The sequence below is a fragment of the Carcharodon carcharias genome, chromosome 13 (genome assembly GCF_017639515.1).
Source record: "Carcharodon carcharias isolate sCarCar2 chromosome 13, sCarCar2.pri, whole genome shotgun sequence".
NCBI classification, from domain to species: Eukaryota; Metazoa; Chordata; class Chondrichthyes; order Lamniformes; family Lamnidae; genus Carcharodon; species Carcharodon carcharias.
Window position 1 is genome coordinate 2288747 of NC_054479.1, and position 14674 is coordinate 2303420.

The window sequence follows — 14674 nt, forward strand, 5'->3', positions numbered from 1 at the left end:
GGAGTGAGGGAGAGAGTGTGGGGGAGTGAGGGAGAGAGTGTGGGGGGAGTGAGGGAGAGAGTGTGGGGGGAGTGAGGGAGAGAGTGTGGGGGAGTGAGGAGAGAGTGTGGGGGGAGTGAGGGAGAGAGTGTGGCGGGGAGTGAGGGAGAGAGTGGGGGGAGGGGGGAGAGAGAGTGGGGGGAGGGGGGAGAGAGTGGGGGGAGGGGGAGAGAGTGTGGGGGGAGGGGGGGGGAGAGTGTGGGGAGGGGGGGAGAGTGTGGGGAGGGGGAGAGAGTGTGGGGGGAGGGGGAGAGAGTGTGGGGGGAGGGGGAGAGAGTGTGGGGGGAGGGGGAGAGAGTGTGGGGGAGGGGGGGAGAGAGTGTGGGGAGGGGGGGGAAGAGTGTGGGGGGAGTGAGGGAGAGAGAGTGTGGGGGGAGGGGGAGAGAGAGTGTGGGGGGAGGGGGAGAGAGAGTGTGGGGGGAGTGAGGGAGAGAGAGTGTGGGGGGAGGGGGAGAGAGAGTGTGGGGGGAGGGGGAGAGAGAGTGTGGGGGGAGGGGGAGAGAGAGTGTGGGGGGAGGGGGAGAGAGAGTGTGGGGGGAGGGGGAGAGAGTGTGGGGGGAGGGGGAGAGAGTGGGGAGGGGGGGGGAGAGAGAGTGGGGAGGGGGGGGGGAGAGAGTGTGGGGAGGGGGGGGAGAGAGAGTGTGGGGAGTGAGGGAGAGAGAGTGTGGGGAGGGGGGGAGAGAGTGTGGGGAGGGGGGGGAGAGTGTGGGGAGGGGGGGGAGAGAGAGTGTGGGGAGGGGGGGAGAGAGTGTGGGGAGGGGGGGGAGAGAGTGTGGGGGGAGGGGGAGAGAGTGTGGGGAGTGAGGGAGAGAGAGTGTGGGGAGGGGGGGGAGAGTGTGTGGGGAGGGAGAGAGTGTGGGGGGAGGGGGAGAGTGTGGGGGGAGGGAGGGAGAGTGTGGGGGGAGGGGGAGAGAGTGTGGGGGGAGGGGGAGTGTGTGGGGGGAGGGAGGGAGAGTGTGGGGGGAGGGGGAGAGAGTGTGGGGGGAGGGGGGGAGAGTGTGGGGGGAGGGGGGGAGAGTGTGGGGGGAGGGGGGGAGAGTGTGTGGGGGGAGGGGGAGAGAGTGTGGGGGGAGGGGGAGAGAGTGTGGGGGGAGTGAGGGGGAAAGAGTGTGGGGGGAGTGAGGGGGAGAGAGTGTGGGGGGAGTGAGGGGGAGAGAGTGTGGGGGGAGTGAGGGAGAGTGTGGGGAGTGAGGGAGAGAGAGTGTGGGGGGAGGGGGAGAGAATGTGGGGAGAGAGAGTGTGGGGGGAGTGAGGGAGAGAGAGTGTGGGGGGAGTGAGGGAGAGAGTGTGGGGAGTGAGGGAGAGAGTGTGGGGAGTGAGGGAGAGAGTGTGGGGGGAGTGAGGGAGAGTGTGGGGGGAGTGAGGGAGAGTGTGGGGCGAGTGAGGGAGAGTGTGGGGGGAGGGGGAGAGAGTGGGGAGGGGGGGAGAGTGTGTGGGGGGAGGGGGGGAGAGTGTGGGGGGAGGGGGGGAGAGTGTGGGGGGAGGGGGAGAGAGTGTGCGGGGAGGGGGGGAGAGTGTGGGGGGAGGGGGGGGAGAGTGTGTGGGGGGAGGGGGAGAGAGAGTGTGGGGGGAGTGAGGGGGAGAGAGTGTGGGGGGAGTGAGGGGGAGAGAGTGTGGGGGGAGTGAGGGGGAGAGAGTGTGGGGGGAGTGAGGGGGAGAGAGTGTGGGGGGAGTGAGGGAGAGTGTGGGGAGTGAGGGAGAGAGAGTGTGGGGGGAGGGGGAGAGAATGTGGGGAGTGAGGGAGAGAGAGTGTGGGGGGAGTGAGGGAGAGAGAGTGTGGGGGGAGTGAGGGAGAGAGAGTGTGGGGGGAGTGAGGGAGAGAGTGTGGGGAGTGAGGGAGAGTGTGGGGAGGGGGGGAGAGAGTGTGGGGAGGGGGGGAGAGAGTGTGGGGAGGGGGGGAGAGAGTGTGGGGGGAGTGAGGGAGAGTGTGGGGGGAGTGAGGGAGAGTGTGGGGCGAGTGAGGGAGAGTGTGGGGAGTGAGGGAGAGTGTGGGTGGAGGGGGAGAGAGTGTGGGGAGGGGGAGAGAGTGTGGGGAGGGGGAGAGAGTGTGGGGAGGGGGGGAGAGTGTGGGGAGGGGGGGAGAGAGTGTGGGGAGGGGGGGAGAGTGTGTGGGGGGAGGGGGAGAGAGTGTGGGGAGGGGGGGAGAGTGTGGGGGGAGAGTGTGGGGAGGGGGGGAGAGAGTGGGGGGAGGGGGAGAGAGTGTGGGGAGGGGGGGAGAGTGTGGGGGGAGGGGGGGAGAGTGTGGGGGGAGTGAGGGAGAGAGAGTGTGAGGGGAGTGAGGGAGAGAGAGTGTGGGGGGAGTGAGGGAGAGAGAGTGTGGGGGGAGTGAGGGAGAGAGTGTGGGGGGAGTGAGGGAGAGAGAGTGTGGGGGGAGTGAGGGAGAGAGAGTGTGGGGGGAGTGAGGGAGAGAGAGTGTGGGGGGAGTGAGGGAGAGAGAGTGTGGGGGGAGTGAGGGAGAGAGAGTGTGGGGGGAGTGAGGGAGAGAGAGTGTGGGGGGAGTGAGGGAGAGAGAGTGTGGGGGGAGTGAGGGAGAGAGAGTGTGGGGGGAGTGAGGGAGAGAGAGTGTGGGGGGAGTGAGGGAGAGAGAGTGTGGGGGGAGTGAGGGAGAGAGAGTGTGGGGGGAGTGAGGGAGAGAGAGTGTGGGGGGAGTGAGGGAGAGAGAGTGTGGGGGGAGTGAGGGAGAGAGAGTGTGGGGGGAGTGAGGGAGAGAGAGTGTGGAGGGAGTGAGGGAGAGAGAGTGTGGGGGGAGTGAGGGAGAGAGAGTGTGGGGGGAGTGAGGGAGAGAGAGTGTGGGGGGAGTGAGGGAGAGAGAGTGTGGGGGGAGTGAGGGGGAGAGAGTGTGGGGGGAGTGAGGGGGAGAGAGTGTGGGGGGAGTGAGGGGGAGAGAGTGTGGGGGGAGTGAGGGGGAGAGAGTGTGGGGGGAGTGAGGGGGAGAGAGTGTGGGGAGTGAGGGAGAGAGAGTGTGGGGGGAGGGGGAGAGAATGTGGGGAGTGAGGGAGAGAGAGTGTGGGGGAGTGAGGGAGAGAGAGTGTGGGGGGAGTGAGGGAGAGAGAGTGTGGGGGGAGTGAGGGAGAGAGTGTGGGGAGTGAGGGAGAGTGTGGGGAGGGGGGGAGAGAGTGTGGGGAGGGGGGGAGAGAGTGTGGGGAGGGGGGGAGAGAGTGTGGGGGGAGTGAGGGAGAGTGTGGGGGGAGTGAGGGAGAGTGTGGGGGGAGTGAGGGAGAGTGTGGGGCGAGTGAGGGAGAGTGTGGGGAGTGAGGGAGAGTGTGGGTGGAGGGGGAGAGAGTGTGGGGAGGGGGAGAGAGTGTGGGAAGGGGGGAGAGAGTGTGGGAGGGGGGGAGAGAGAGTGTGGGGAGGGGGGGGAGAGAGTGTGGGGAGGGGGGGAGAGAGTGTGGGGAGGGGGGGGAGAGTGTGTGGGGGGAGGGGGAGAGAGTGTGGGGAGGGGGGGAGAGTGTGGGGGGAGAGTGTGGGGAGGGGGGGAGAGAGTGGGGGGAGGGGGAGAGAGTGTGGGGGGAGTGAGGGAGAGAGAGTGTGAGGGGAGTGAGGGAGAGAGAGTGTGTGGGGAGGGGGGGAGAGTGTGGGGGGAGGGGGGGAGAGTGTGGGGGGAGTGAGGGAGAGAGAGTGTGAGGGGAGTGAGGGAGAGAGAGTGTGGGGGGAGTGAGGGAGAGAGAGTGTGGGGGGAGTGAGGGAGAGAGTGTGGGGGGAGTGAGGGAGAGAGAGTGTGGGGGGAGTGAGGGAGAGAGAGTGTGGGGGGAGTGAGGGAGAGAGAGTGTGGGGGGAGTGAGGGAGAGAGAGTGTGGGGGGAGTGAGGGAGAGAGAGTGTGGGGGGAGTGAGGGAGAGAGAGTGTGGGGGGAGTGAGGGAGAGAGAGTGTGGGGGGAGTGAGGGAGAGAGAGTGTGGGGGGAGTGAGGGAGAGAGAGTGTGGGGGGAGTGAGGGAGAGAGAGTGTGGGGGGAGTGAGGGAGAGAGAGTGTGGGGGGAGTGAGGGAGAGAGAGTGTGGGGGGAGTGAGGGAGAGAGAGTGTGGGGGGAGTGAGGGAGAGAGAGTGTGGAGGGAGTGAGGGAGAGAGAGTGTGGAGGGAGTGAGGGAGAGAGAGTGTGGAGGGAGTGAGGGAGAGAGAGTGTGGGGGGAGTGAGGGAGAGAGAGTGTGGGGGGAGTGAGGGAGAGAGAGTGTGGGGGGAGTGAGGGAGAGAGAGTGTGGGGGGAGTGAGGGAGAGAGAGTGTGGGGGGAGTGAGGGAGAGAGAGTGTGGGGGGAGTGAGGGAGAGAGAGTGTGGGGGGAGTGAGGGAGAGAGAGTGTGGGGGGAGTGAGGGAGAGAGAGTGTGGGGGGAGTGAGGGAGAGAGAGTGTGGGGGGAGGGGGAGAGAATGTGGGGAGTGAGGGAGAGAGAGTGTGGGGGGAGTGAGGGAGAGAGAGTGTGGGGGGAGGGGGAGAGAATGTGGGGAGTGAGGGAGAGAGAGTGTGGGGGGAGTGAGGGAGAGAGAGTGTGGGGGGAGTGAGGGAGAGAGAGTGTGGGGGGAGTGAGGGAGAGAGTGTGGGGGGAGTGAGGGAGAGAGAGTGGGGGGAGTGAGGGAGAGAGAGTGGGGGGAGTGAGGGAGAGTGTGGGGGAGGGGGAGTGAGGGAGAGTGTGGGGGGAGGGGGAGTGAGGGAGAGTGTGGGGGGAGGGGGGGAGAGAGTGTGGGGGGAGTGAGGGAGAGTGTGGGGAGGGGGGGAGAGAGTGTGGGGGGAGTGAGGGAGAGTGTGGGGAGGGGGGGAGAGAGTGTGGGGGGAGTGAGGGAGAGAGTGTGGGGGGAGTGAAGGAGTGAGTGTGGGGGGAGTGAGGGAGAGAGTGTGGGGGGAGTGAGGGAGAGAGAGTGGGGGGAGTGAGGGAGAGTGTGGGGGGAGGGGGAGTGAGGGAGAGTGTGGGGGGAGGGGGAGTGAGGGAGAGTGTGGGGGGAGGGGGGGAGAGAGTGTGGGGGGAGTGAGGGAGAGTGTGGGGAGGGGGGGAGAGAGTGTGGGGGGAGTGAGGGAGAGTGTGGGGAGGGGGGGAGAGAGTGTGGGGGGAGTGAGGGAGAGAGTGTGGGGGGAGTGAAGGAGAGAGTGTGGGGGGAGTGAGGGAGAGAGTGTGGGGGGAGTGAGGGAGAGAGTGGGGAGGGGGGGAGAGTGTGGGGGGAGGGGGGGAGAGTGTGGGGGGAGGGGGAGAGAGTGTGGGGAGTGAGGGAGAGTGTGGGGAGGGGGGGAGAGAGTGGGGAGGGGGGGAGAGAGTGTGGGGGGAGTGAGGGAGAGTGTGGGGAGGGGGAGAGAGTGTGGGGAGGGGGGGAGAGAGTGTGGGGGGAGTGAGGGAGAGTGTGGGGGGAGTGAGGGAGAGTGTGGGGGGAGGGGGAGAGAGTGTGTGGGGAGTGAGGGAGAGTGTGGGGGGAGTGAGGGGGAGAGAGTGTGGGGAGGGGGGGAGAGAGTGTGGGGGGAGTGAGGGAGAGAGTGGGGAGGGGGAGAGTGTGGGGGGAGTGAGGGAGAGAGTGTGGGGGGAGAGAGTGTGGGGGGAGAGAGTGTGGGGGGAGTGAGGGAGAGTGTGGGGAGGGGGGGAGAGAGTGTGGGGGGAGTGAGGGAGAGAGTGGGGAGGGGGAGAGTGTGGGGGGAGTGAAGGAGAGAGTGTGGGGGGAGTGAAGGAGAGAGTGTGGGGGGAGAGAGAGTGTGAGTGTGGGGGGAGAGAGGGAGTGAGTGTGGGGGGAGAGAGGGAGTGAGTGTGGGGGGAGAGAGAGTGTGAGTGTGGGGGGAGAGAGGGAGTGAGTGTGGGGGGAGAGAGGGAGAGAGTGGGGAGGGGGAGTGAAGGAGAGAGTGTGGGGAGGGGGAGAGAGTGTGGGGGGAGTGAGGGAGAGAGTGTGGGGAGGGGAGAGAGTGTGGGGGGAGTGAGGGAGAGAGTGGGGAGGGGGAGAGAGTGTGGGGGGAGTGAGGGAGAGTGTGTGGGGAGGGGAGAGAGTGTGGGGGGAGTGAGGGAGAGAGTGTGGGGGGAGTGAGGGAGAGAGTGGGGAGGGGGAGTGAAGGAGAGAGTGTGGGGAGGGGGAGAGAGTGTGGGGGGAGTGAGGGAGAGAGTGTGGGGAGGGGAGAGAGTGTGGGGGGAGTGAGGGAGAGAGTGGGGAGGGGGAGAGAGTGTGGGGGGAGTGAGGGAGAGAGTGTGGACGGAGTGAGGGGGAGAGAGTGTGGACGGAGTGAGGGAGAGAGTGTGGGGAGGGGGAGAGAGAGTGGGAGGAGTGAGGGAGAGAGTGGGGAGGGGGAGAGAGTGTGGGGAGAGTGAGGGAGAGAGTGGGGGGAGGGGGAAGAGTGTGGGGAGGGGGAGAGAGTGTGGGGGGAGTGAGGGGGAGAGAGCGCCGTGGGAGAGAAATGGGGAAGAGAGGGAGAGATGGGGAAGAGAGAGAGCACAATGGGCAAGTGAGTGAGAGGGAGAGATCAGGGGAGGGAATGGAGGGAATCAGAGAACAGGGAGAGGAAATGAGAGATGGGCGAGGGGCGAAGCAAGAGAGAGATAGGGAGAGGAATGGCTGGGGGAAAGGAGGGAGGGTGAGGGGGAATAGAGGGGTGGAGAGAGTTGGAAGGGTAATAAGCAGGTGGGGGAGACATGGGGTGGGTGAAAGGGAGAGATGGGAGGAGGGGCAAGGGAGGGGGAGGCTGGGAGAGGTGGCCGGCGTGAGGGAGGGTGGGAGGCGACAGGCCGGATATGGACAGGGCAGCGAGGTAGAGAGGGAACAGGGATGGGGGTCAGGGTGAGGCGAGGTGGGAGATGCTGGGAGCGAGGGAGAGTGCAGGGAAGGGGCTGAGTGGAGTTGGGGGTAAAGCGAGATGGGGAGAGGGTTCAATGCAGGCTGTAGTAATGGAGCAAGTGAATCGGTGTGAGAGGAGGAGAGCAGGTAGAAGGTGAGAGATGGATGAAGGGCCGAGGGAGCGTGTGCGGAGATGATGACACAATCACCTGGTTTGAAATAATCTAGTTATCCAAATGCCCCCTTTATCAAACTGAGTTTATGCCAATAATTGCTGAATTCATGGGAGTTGATGATCCATAAATGTAAAGTCAGTGGTTATAATTAGAACCTCCATATTAAAATCAGATGGTGAGGAGGGGATTTGAGATTTTGCAGCAAGGCAAGTGTTCTGCGTTAGGATACATCCCAGATGTTGTAATCCTTATCAGGATATTCTTTTAAATCACTTAAACCAGCTCAGGATGTTACTGAGTCTGCTGCAAGAATCTCTATCTGATCTGGTCACTTTTTTCCCCACCAAATGACATTGTAAGCTTTGTTTGCAATAAATGAGCTGAGTTTGCTCCCCTCTTAGTGTCGCAGTTGAGCCTTCCTGATTGCTCAACATCCCTGACGTTTTGTTGCAGTGTTTGACTGAATTGTAAAATGATCTGGAATGTTCTAATAATGTCAAACCACTGAATGTCAGCAACAAACTGGACAAATGGAGAAGAAGCAGAGGTGCTGGTCACCAGGTAGTGTTACCATCTGCTGAGTCTTAAGAGTCTTGTGCAGGAAGGGGAGGTGTGTGAGTATTGTATGGTGAGATGCTTAATATGATGTCTGTTAATCTGTTTAATTTAAAAAGCTGTTGTAATGGGATATAACTAATATTTTAAAGATCTTTTTGGAAGAGCTTTCGGGTAGTAAGAGTATTTGGTGTAAGTACAGCACAGGTTAGATACAAGGTCTTCCTCTTGACAGTCTCCATCAAATATGAAATTGGCTGAGTGACAAAAATCAAGAATTGTGGCTAATGGATGTTTTTCAGGTTGGAGGAAGGATTGTGGTGGAGTTCCCAAGGTGTCCGTGTTGGTACCCTTGTTTTTCCTGATATATACTTATCATATATGTCATTTTTTTGAGAAGGTAACAAAGAGGATTGATGAGAGTAGTACAGTTGATGTCTGCAAGGCTTTTGACAAGGTCCCACGTGGCTGACTGGTTTAAAAAAAAAAGCCCATGAGATCCAGGGGAATATAGCAAACTGGATACAAAATTGGCTCTGGCAGGAAAGAAAGTGTAATTTTTGACAAGTGTTTTTGTGACAGGAAGGCTCTTTCCAATGAAGTTTCACCGGGCTCAGCACTAGGTTCACTACTGTTTGTGTATATATTAATGATTTGAATGTAAATGTAGGGAAATTATCAAGAAGTTTGTGTACAGCACAAAAATTGGCTGTGTGGTTGATAGCGAGGAGGATAGCTCTGGACTGGTCAGGTGGGTAGAAAAGAGGCAAATGGAATCCAACCCAGAGAAGTGTGAGGTGATGCATTTGGAGAGGTCAAAAAAGACAAAGGAATACACGATTAATGGCGAATATTGAGAGGGAAGAGGAAGTGAGAGACCTTGGAGTGAATGTCCACAGATCCCTGAAGATAACAGGACAGATCGACAAGGTGGTTAAGAAGGCATAAGGCATCCTTTTATTAGTCAAGGTGTAGAATATAAGAACAGGGAGGTTATATAGGAACTGTATAAATCATTAGTTAGGCCACAACTTGAGTATTGTGTGCAGTTCTGGTCACCTCGTCACAGAAAGGATGCATTAGAGAGAGTACAAGGAGATTTACGAGGATGTTGTCAGGACTGGAAAATTCCAGCTATGAGGAAAGATTGCAAATGCTGGGGTTATTCTCCTTGGAATAGAGGAAGCTAAGGAGAAATTCGATTGAGATGTAAGAAATTGTGAGGGGCCTGGACAGAGTCGATGGTAAGGGCCTATTTCCTGTAGCAGAGAGGTCAGTGACTGGGAGGCATAGATTTAAAAGTGATTGGTAGAAAGATTAGAGGGGAGATGAGGAATGTTTTTATTCAGTCAAAGGACGGTAGGGGTCTGGAACTCACTGCCTGAAGTGAGTGCAGAAACTCTCAACTTGTTTAAAGAGTGTCTGGATGTGCACCTGAAATGCTGTAACCTGCAGGACTAGGGACCAAATGCTCGAAAGTGGGATTAAGCTGGGTGGCTCATTTTTTGGCTCATGCAGACACGATGGGACAAATGGCCTCCTGTGCCGTAAACTCTCTATAATTCTATTTCATGATTCTATATTAATAACCTAGACCTTGGTGTACAGGGCACAATTTCAACATTTGCACATGATACCAAACTTGGAAGCATTGTGAACTGTGAGGAGGACAATGTAGAACTTCAAAAAGGACAAGTTGGTGGAATGGGCAGACAAGTGGCAGATGAAATTCAATGCAGAAAAGCGTTAAGTGATTCACTTTGGTAGGATGAACATGGAAAGACAATACAAAATATAAAGTACAATTCTAAAGAGGATGCAGGAGCACCTGAGTACACATGCATAAATCATTGAAGGTGGCAGTGCAGGTTGAAAGTGCAATTAATAAAGCATACAATATCTTAGACTTTATTAATGGAGGCATAGAGTACAGGAGCAAGAGCAAGAAGGTTATTTTGAGCTAGTATAGAATATAAGCAATAGCAGCAAGAGCTCATAGACCACACAGCTCATTGAGCCTGCTCCACCATTCAATACAATCATAGCCAATCTTGACATTAGTTTGGCCTCAGCTGGAGTATTGCCTCCAGTTCTAGGTGCCGCACTTTAGGAAATATGTGAGGCATTAAGCAGAGTGCAGAAAAGATTAACAAGAATGGTTCCAGGGATGACGAACTTCAGTTATGAAGATAGATTGGAGAAATTGAGACTGCATTCCTTGGAGAAGGCTGAGAGGAGATTTGATAGAGGTATTCAAAATCAAGAGGGGTATGGATAGAGTAAATAGAGGAAAACTGTTCACACTTTTGAAAGGATTGAGAATGAGAGGGCACAGATTTAAAGTAATTGGCAAAAAAAGGAAGAGTTCCCTGAGGAAATTGTTTTCACACAGTGAGTAGTTAGGGTCTGGAATGCACTCCCTGTGAGTGTGCTGGAGGCAGATTCAATTGAAGTATTCAAGAGGGAATTTGACTGTTATTTGACAATGGGCCAAATGGCTGCTTCCTCACCATAACAATTCTGTGATTCGATGAAACATACCCAGGTAGTTCAGCATATATGGAATAAAGCTTCCTCTACACTGCTCTCTCAAACGCTCCCAGGACAGGTACAGGACAAGGTTAGATACAGAGTAAAGCCACACTGATCAGGATTTGCAGGCAATACTGCAGTAGTTGAAGCTGGTAGAAGAAACCCCACTCCTCTATTCCATGATGATTGGGCCTGTCGTGGCAGAATGGGATAGACCTTGCCCACAGTAGCTTCCTCAGTATTGGGGAACTGGCAGCAGCATTTCAACAGTTGTATGAATTCCTGTCCTTGATGTGGCTGAGCTGCTTCCCAATCAAAGCGATGCCCTCCATCTTTACCTGTTAGGTATGTTGTTTAAAAGGACAGAAGCCATGGCCTTAACTTAGGGTTCAGATGAGATTTACTAGAATGTTCCCAATGATGAGGGACTTCAGTTCTGTGGAGAAACTGGAGAAGTTAGTGTTTTCTCCTGAGAACAGAGAAGGTTAAAGAGGGTTTAATAGAGGCTTTCTAAATTACAAAGGGTTTTGCTAGAGTAAATAAGACGAAATTACTTCCACTGCCCAGAAGGTCAGTAACCAGAGGACACATTTAAAATAATTGGCAAGAAACCAGGGGAAAGATGAAATATTTTTTGATGCAGTAAATTGTTGTGATGTGGAATGTACTAGCTGGAAGAGAAATGGAAGCAGATTCAATCGTAATTTTCAAAAGCAAATTGGATAAATTCTTGAAGGGAATAATTCAGGGGGTTATGTGGAAAGACAAAAAGAATGGAACAAATTAGATAACTCTTCCAAAGAGCCGACACTGGCATGGTGGGCCATAACAAAGTTGGGATTGTGCTTGAAATACCTGTTTTGAGGAATATTACAAAATCCTCACTGGACCCTCATTCATATCTTTGTTACCTCTAGACTCAGTTATTCTAACGCACTCCTGGCTGGTCTCCCACATTCAAAATTGAGGTCATCCAAAACTCTGTTGCTAGTGTCTTAACTCACAGCAAGTCTCGTTCCCTATTACCCTTGTGTTTACTGACTTAAACTGACTCCCAGTCAAGCAACATCTTGATTTTAAAATTCCCATCCTTTTCAAATCCCACCGTGGTCTCCCCTCTCCCTATCTATGTGATCTCCTCCAGCCCATAATTCACCGAGATATCTGTGTTCCTCCAATTTCACCTCTTGCACATCCCCAATTTTAATTGATCCACCATTAGCAGGCGTACCTTCAGCTGCCTAGACCCTAGGTTTTGAAATTTTCCTAAACCTCTCCACCTCTATACCTCTCCTCCTTTTTAAGACATTCCTTAAGATCTACCTGTTTGTCCAAGCTTTGGTTTTCTGACCTGATATATCCTTATGTGGCTTGGTGACATATTTTGTTTTATAATGCTCCTGTGAAGTGCCTTGGGATGTTCTATTACATTAAAGGTGCCATCTAAAAATAAGTTGTTGACTGCCTTTCCTGTTTGGGTTGGACTTTGCTGCCTTCTGGTTGCTGCTGATGGTTTCTGCTCAGTCTCCCATGCTTCTGCAGATAGTAGAGATGTTCAGAGTAAAGTTTGTGCAACAAAGTTTCAAGTTAACGATCTGAAGCCTATGGAAGTAATTTCAATTTGAATGTGCCCCCTTAAAAACAAACAACTGCTGGTTTTCATTAATTCAGTGGGGTCTTCAATGAGTCACCTAAATACCCCAGGGCCTTATGTTACTTCTGTTGTATGTCCTATAGCCTCCTATGGGGGAGTGTTCAAGACTACAATCTATCTGTTCAGTGCCCTTAAACTGCTGGTATTATTAAACAGGCGTTTGTGGTTGTCACCTGCCTTCAGCCTTAAAATGGGATTGACATTTGGTTTTCTCATATTTCTCCTGAAGGCCCTGGCTGGGGCCAGATCCAGGGACACTGGCTTGAGCAGTGACTAGTTCTCTTGTGATTCTTGCTAATGAATGTCACTGGGATATTGAATCTTCATTATGCCAAACCAGTCTGATCCTAGCTGCACCTAACATCCCAGTCCCACCCCCCACCACCCACCAACCACCAACCACACACACCCGCTCTTACTTTCTGGTAAGAGTCACTGTACAGCAATTGTGACCCTGAATCCTGATAGATTATTTTCATGCTCTCATTCTCTAATGGAGGGTGCTGAAGGCAAAATTATAGCACCCCTAGCCACTTATTGCACTCATATGAACTCAGGCAGCACAGACTGGGTTGTACCTAGGATCTGGACTGTGCTGTTTCAGTCCCAAAACTAGGCCATGCACAGCTGAACCATTGGTTCCTCTTCTTCTGGATATACCAGCTTGCTTTGAAGCTATAACATATTCAACAAAATGTTGGGTGAGATAGAACTTTTACTTTTTACAGAATAATATATTTGACAACTCGTTTTATACAGAAACTGGTGAACATTCAAAGTTTACAACTGATACATACATCATTAACACAAATCCTTCTCCAACAGTTGGAAATGTTCCATCTCCTTCTACAAGTATGGGGAGCTCAGTGCAGTCATTTAGGCCACTGTTCAATGACTATGGACCACCCTCTATGGGTTATTTGCAGGTACAGTAAAATATATATTTGCATCAGGGTGCAGTCTTATAATGATTAGGGTAATAGATCATTAACCAATTGGCCATAGGTTCAAATCCTAAATAGTGACAGAATTGATTAAATATGATCTTTTGTGGGCTATCAACACTGTCACATTGTGGTGAGAATCTGGCTGATTCACTAAGGCCCTGCTGCTCCTTCCCTCTTTGGCTTGCACATAACACGATATGTGGGTTATTCTTAATTCCCTCTAGAATGGTCCAGTGGAAGAGTGACCCAGACTCTGAGTAAAGGCTCGTGGCCCTGGGCAGAGCAAACTGGACAGAATTTTTTTTTTGACAGCACACTTGAGTGACAGGAACAAGCCTTACACTCATTGTGGGGTGAGTAGCAGCATCAAACCAGACTTTCCTAATAAATAAAAAGAAAATGCAGGAAATGATCTGGCAGCACCTCTGGAGGGAGAAATGGTTAATGTTTTGAATCCATATAACTCTTCTTTGGAACCTAATGTGGAGTTTAGGTAAGGGTTTTGTACAGTAGTTAGATCTTTTCTCAAGGGCTGCACAGTTTATTTCTCTACAGCTGTCACTCATACCGGCTCAGCAGATGTCACATGACTGGTTTCAGTGCAAAACTGAACCAGGGTGATAATCTTATCTGTACTTTGGAGGCTGCTGAATCCTGTATTCCTTACCTTGTACTGAATTCTATCAGTATTTTGTACATAATGTTGCATTTACTTACTCAACATCTCTTCACATTGTTCATTTTATGGTTTTTTATGCCTATTTTTAAGATTATCCAACACTTATTCAAGCCATTAAACTTCTTCAGTTTAATTATACTTAGCTATCCTTTATCAGCTGTTTTGGTTCTGTTTCATGTTGACCTCTCTGTCAACCATCATTCGTGCTCCATTGTATCTGCACATATACTTCCTTCATGTACTGCCTTGTTAGGCTGACAGCTTTCAATGCCATTTCCTCTATTGCCACTGATTCTAATTTCACAACTAGGGTCAGGCTTGCCAATGTTACTCCTGTCTTGAGAACACAGGAACAGGAGGAGGCCATTCAGACTCCCGAACCATTCTGTTAGATCATGGCTGAACTGTATCTTAACTCCAATTACTCACCTTGGTTCCGTAACCTTTCCCTTATCTATTGATCTCAATTTTCAATTAACCCTCAGTCTCCTCAGCTTTTTGGGAGATGGCTCCAAATTTCCACAGCTGATTGTGAGAAGTGCTTCCTGACATCACCCGTGAATATTTTAGTTCTAATTTTGAGGTTGTGACCCCTTGTTTTAGACTCTCCCCATCAGAGAAAATATATATTTGTCTACCTATCCTTTAAAATCCTTTTATCATAAATAACTTGATTAGCTCACTCCTTAAGCTTTTATACTCAAGGGGGTACATGCCTTCTCTAGACAACCTGTCCTCCCTAATTTAACTCTTTTAGGTCTGATATCATTCTGGTGAATTTGTGCTGTACCCCTTTCAATGCCAATATATCCTTTCTGAGGAATAATATATTCACTTAAGCTCCTAATGCTCTGCTGCCACTATCCTAATTTACATCAAGGCCTAATCGTCCATCACCCTTATACTCACCAACCTACATTGGCTCCCAGTTGAGCGACATCACAATTTTAAAATTATCGTCCTTGTTTTTAAATCCCTCCATGGCATCACCCCTCCTTATCTCTGTAACCTCCTCTAGCTCTACACCCCTCTGAGATAGCTGTGCTCCTTCAATTCTGACCTCTGGCACATACCCCATTTTAATCACTCCACCAATCGTGGGACTGAGATGAGGAGAAACTTCTTCATTCAAAAGGTTGTGAATCTTTGGTATGCTCTACCCCAGAGGGTTGTGGATGCTCCACCTTTGAATATATTCAAGGCTGAGACAGATTTTTAGTTTCTTGGGGAATCTTGGGATATGGGGAGCAGTTGGGAAAATGGAGTTGAGGCAGAAGATCAGCCATGATTGTATTGAGCAGGCTCAACTGGCCATGTGGTTTACTTCTATTTCTTATGTTCTTACTGTTGACATCCATACCTT

The 14674-nt window shown here is 53.2% G+C and overlaps 1 protein-coding gene across 3 annotated transcripts in view; it reads left to right on the forward strand.

Annotated features, from left to right (window-relative positions):
- LOC121286342 (cyclin-dependent kinase 2-associated protein 1) overlaps nt 1-14674 on the forward strand; it is a 30004-nt gene that overhangs the window by 1739 nt on the left and 13591 nt on the right. For all 3 annotated transcript variants that reach the window (XM_041203427.1, XM_041203426.1, XM_041203425.1), the window contains exon 2: nt 12511-12611. In XM_041203427.1, the coding sequence (XP_041059361.1) occupies nt 12511-12611 (101 nt within the window). The remainder of the gene's footprint in view (nt 1-12510; nt 12612-14674) is intronic.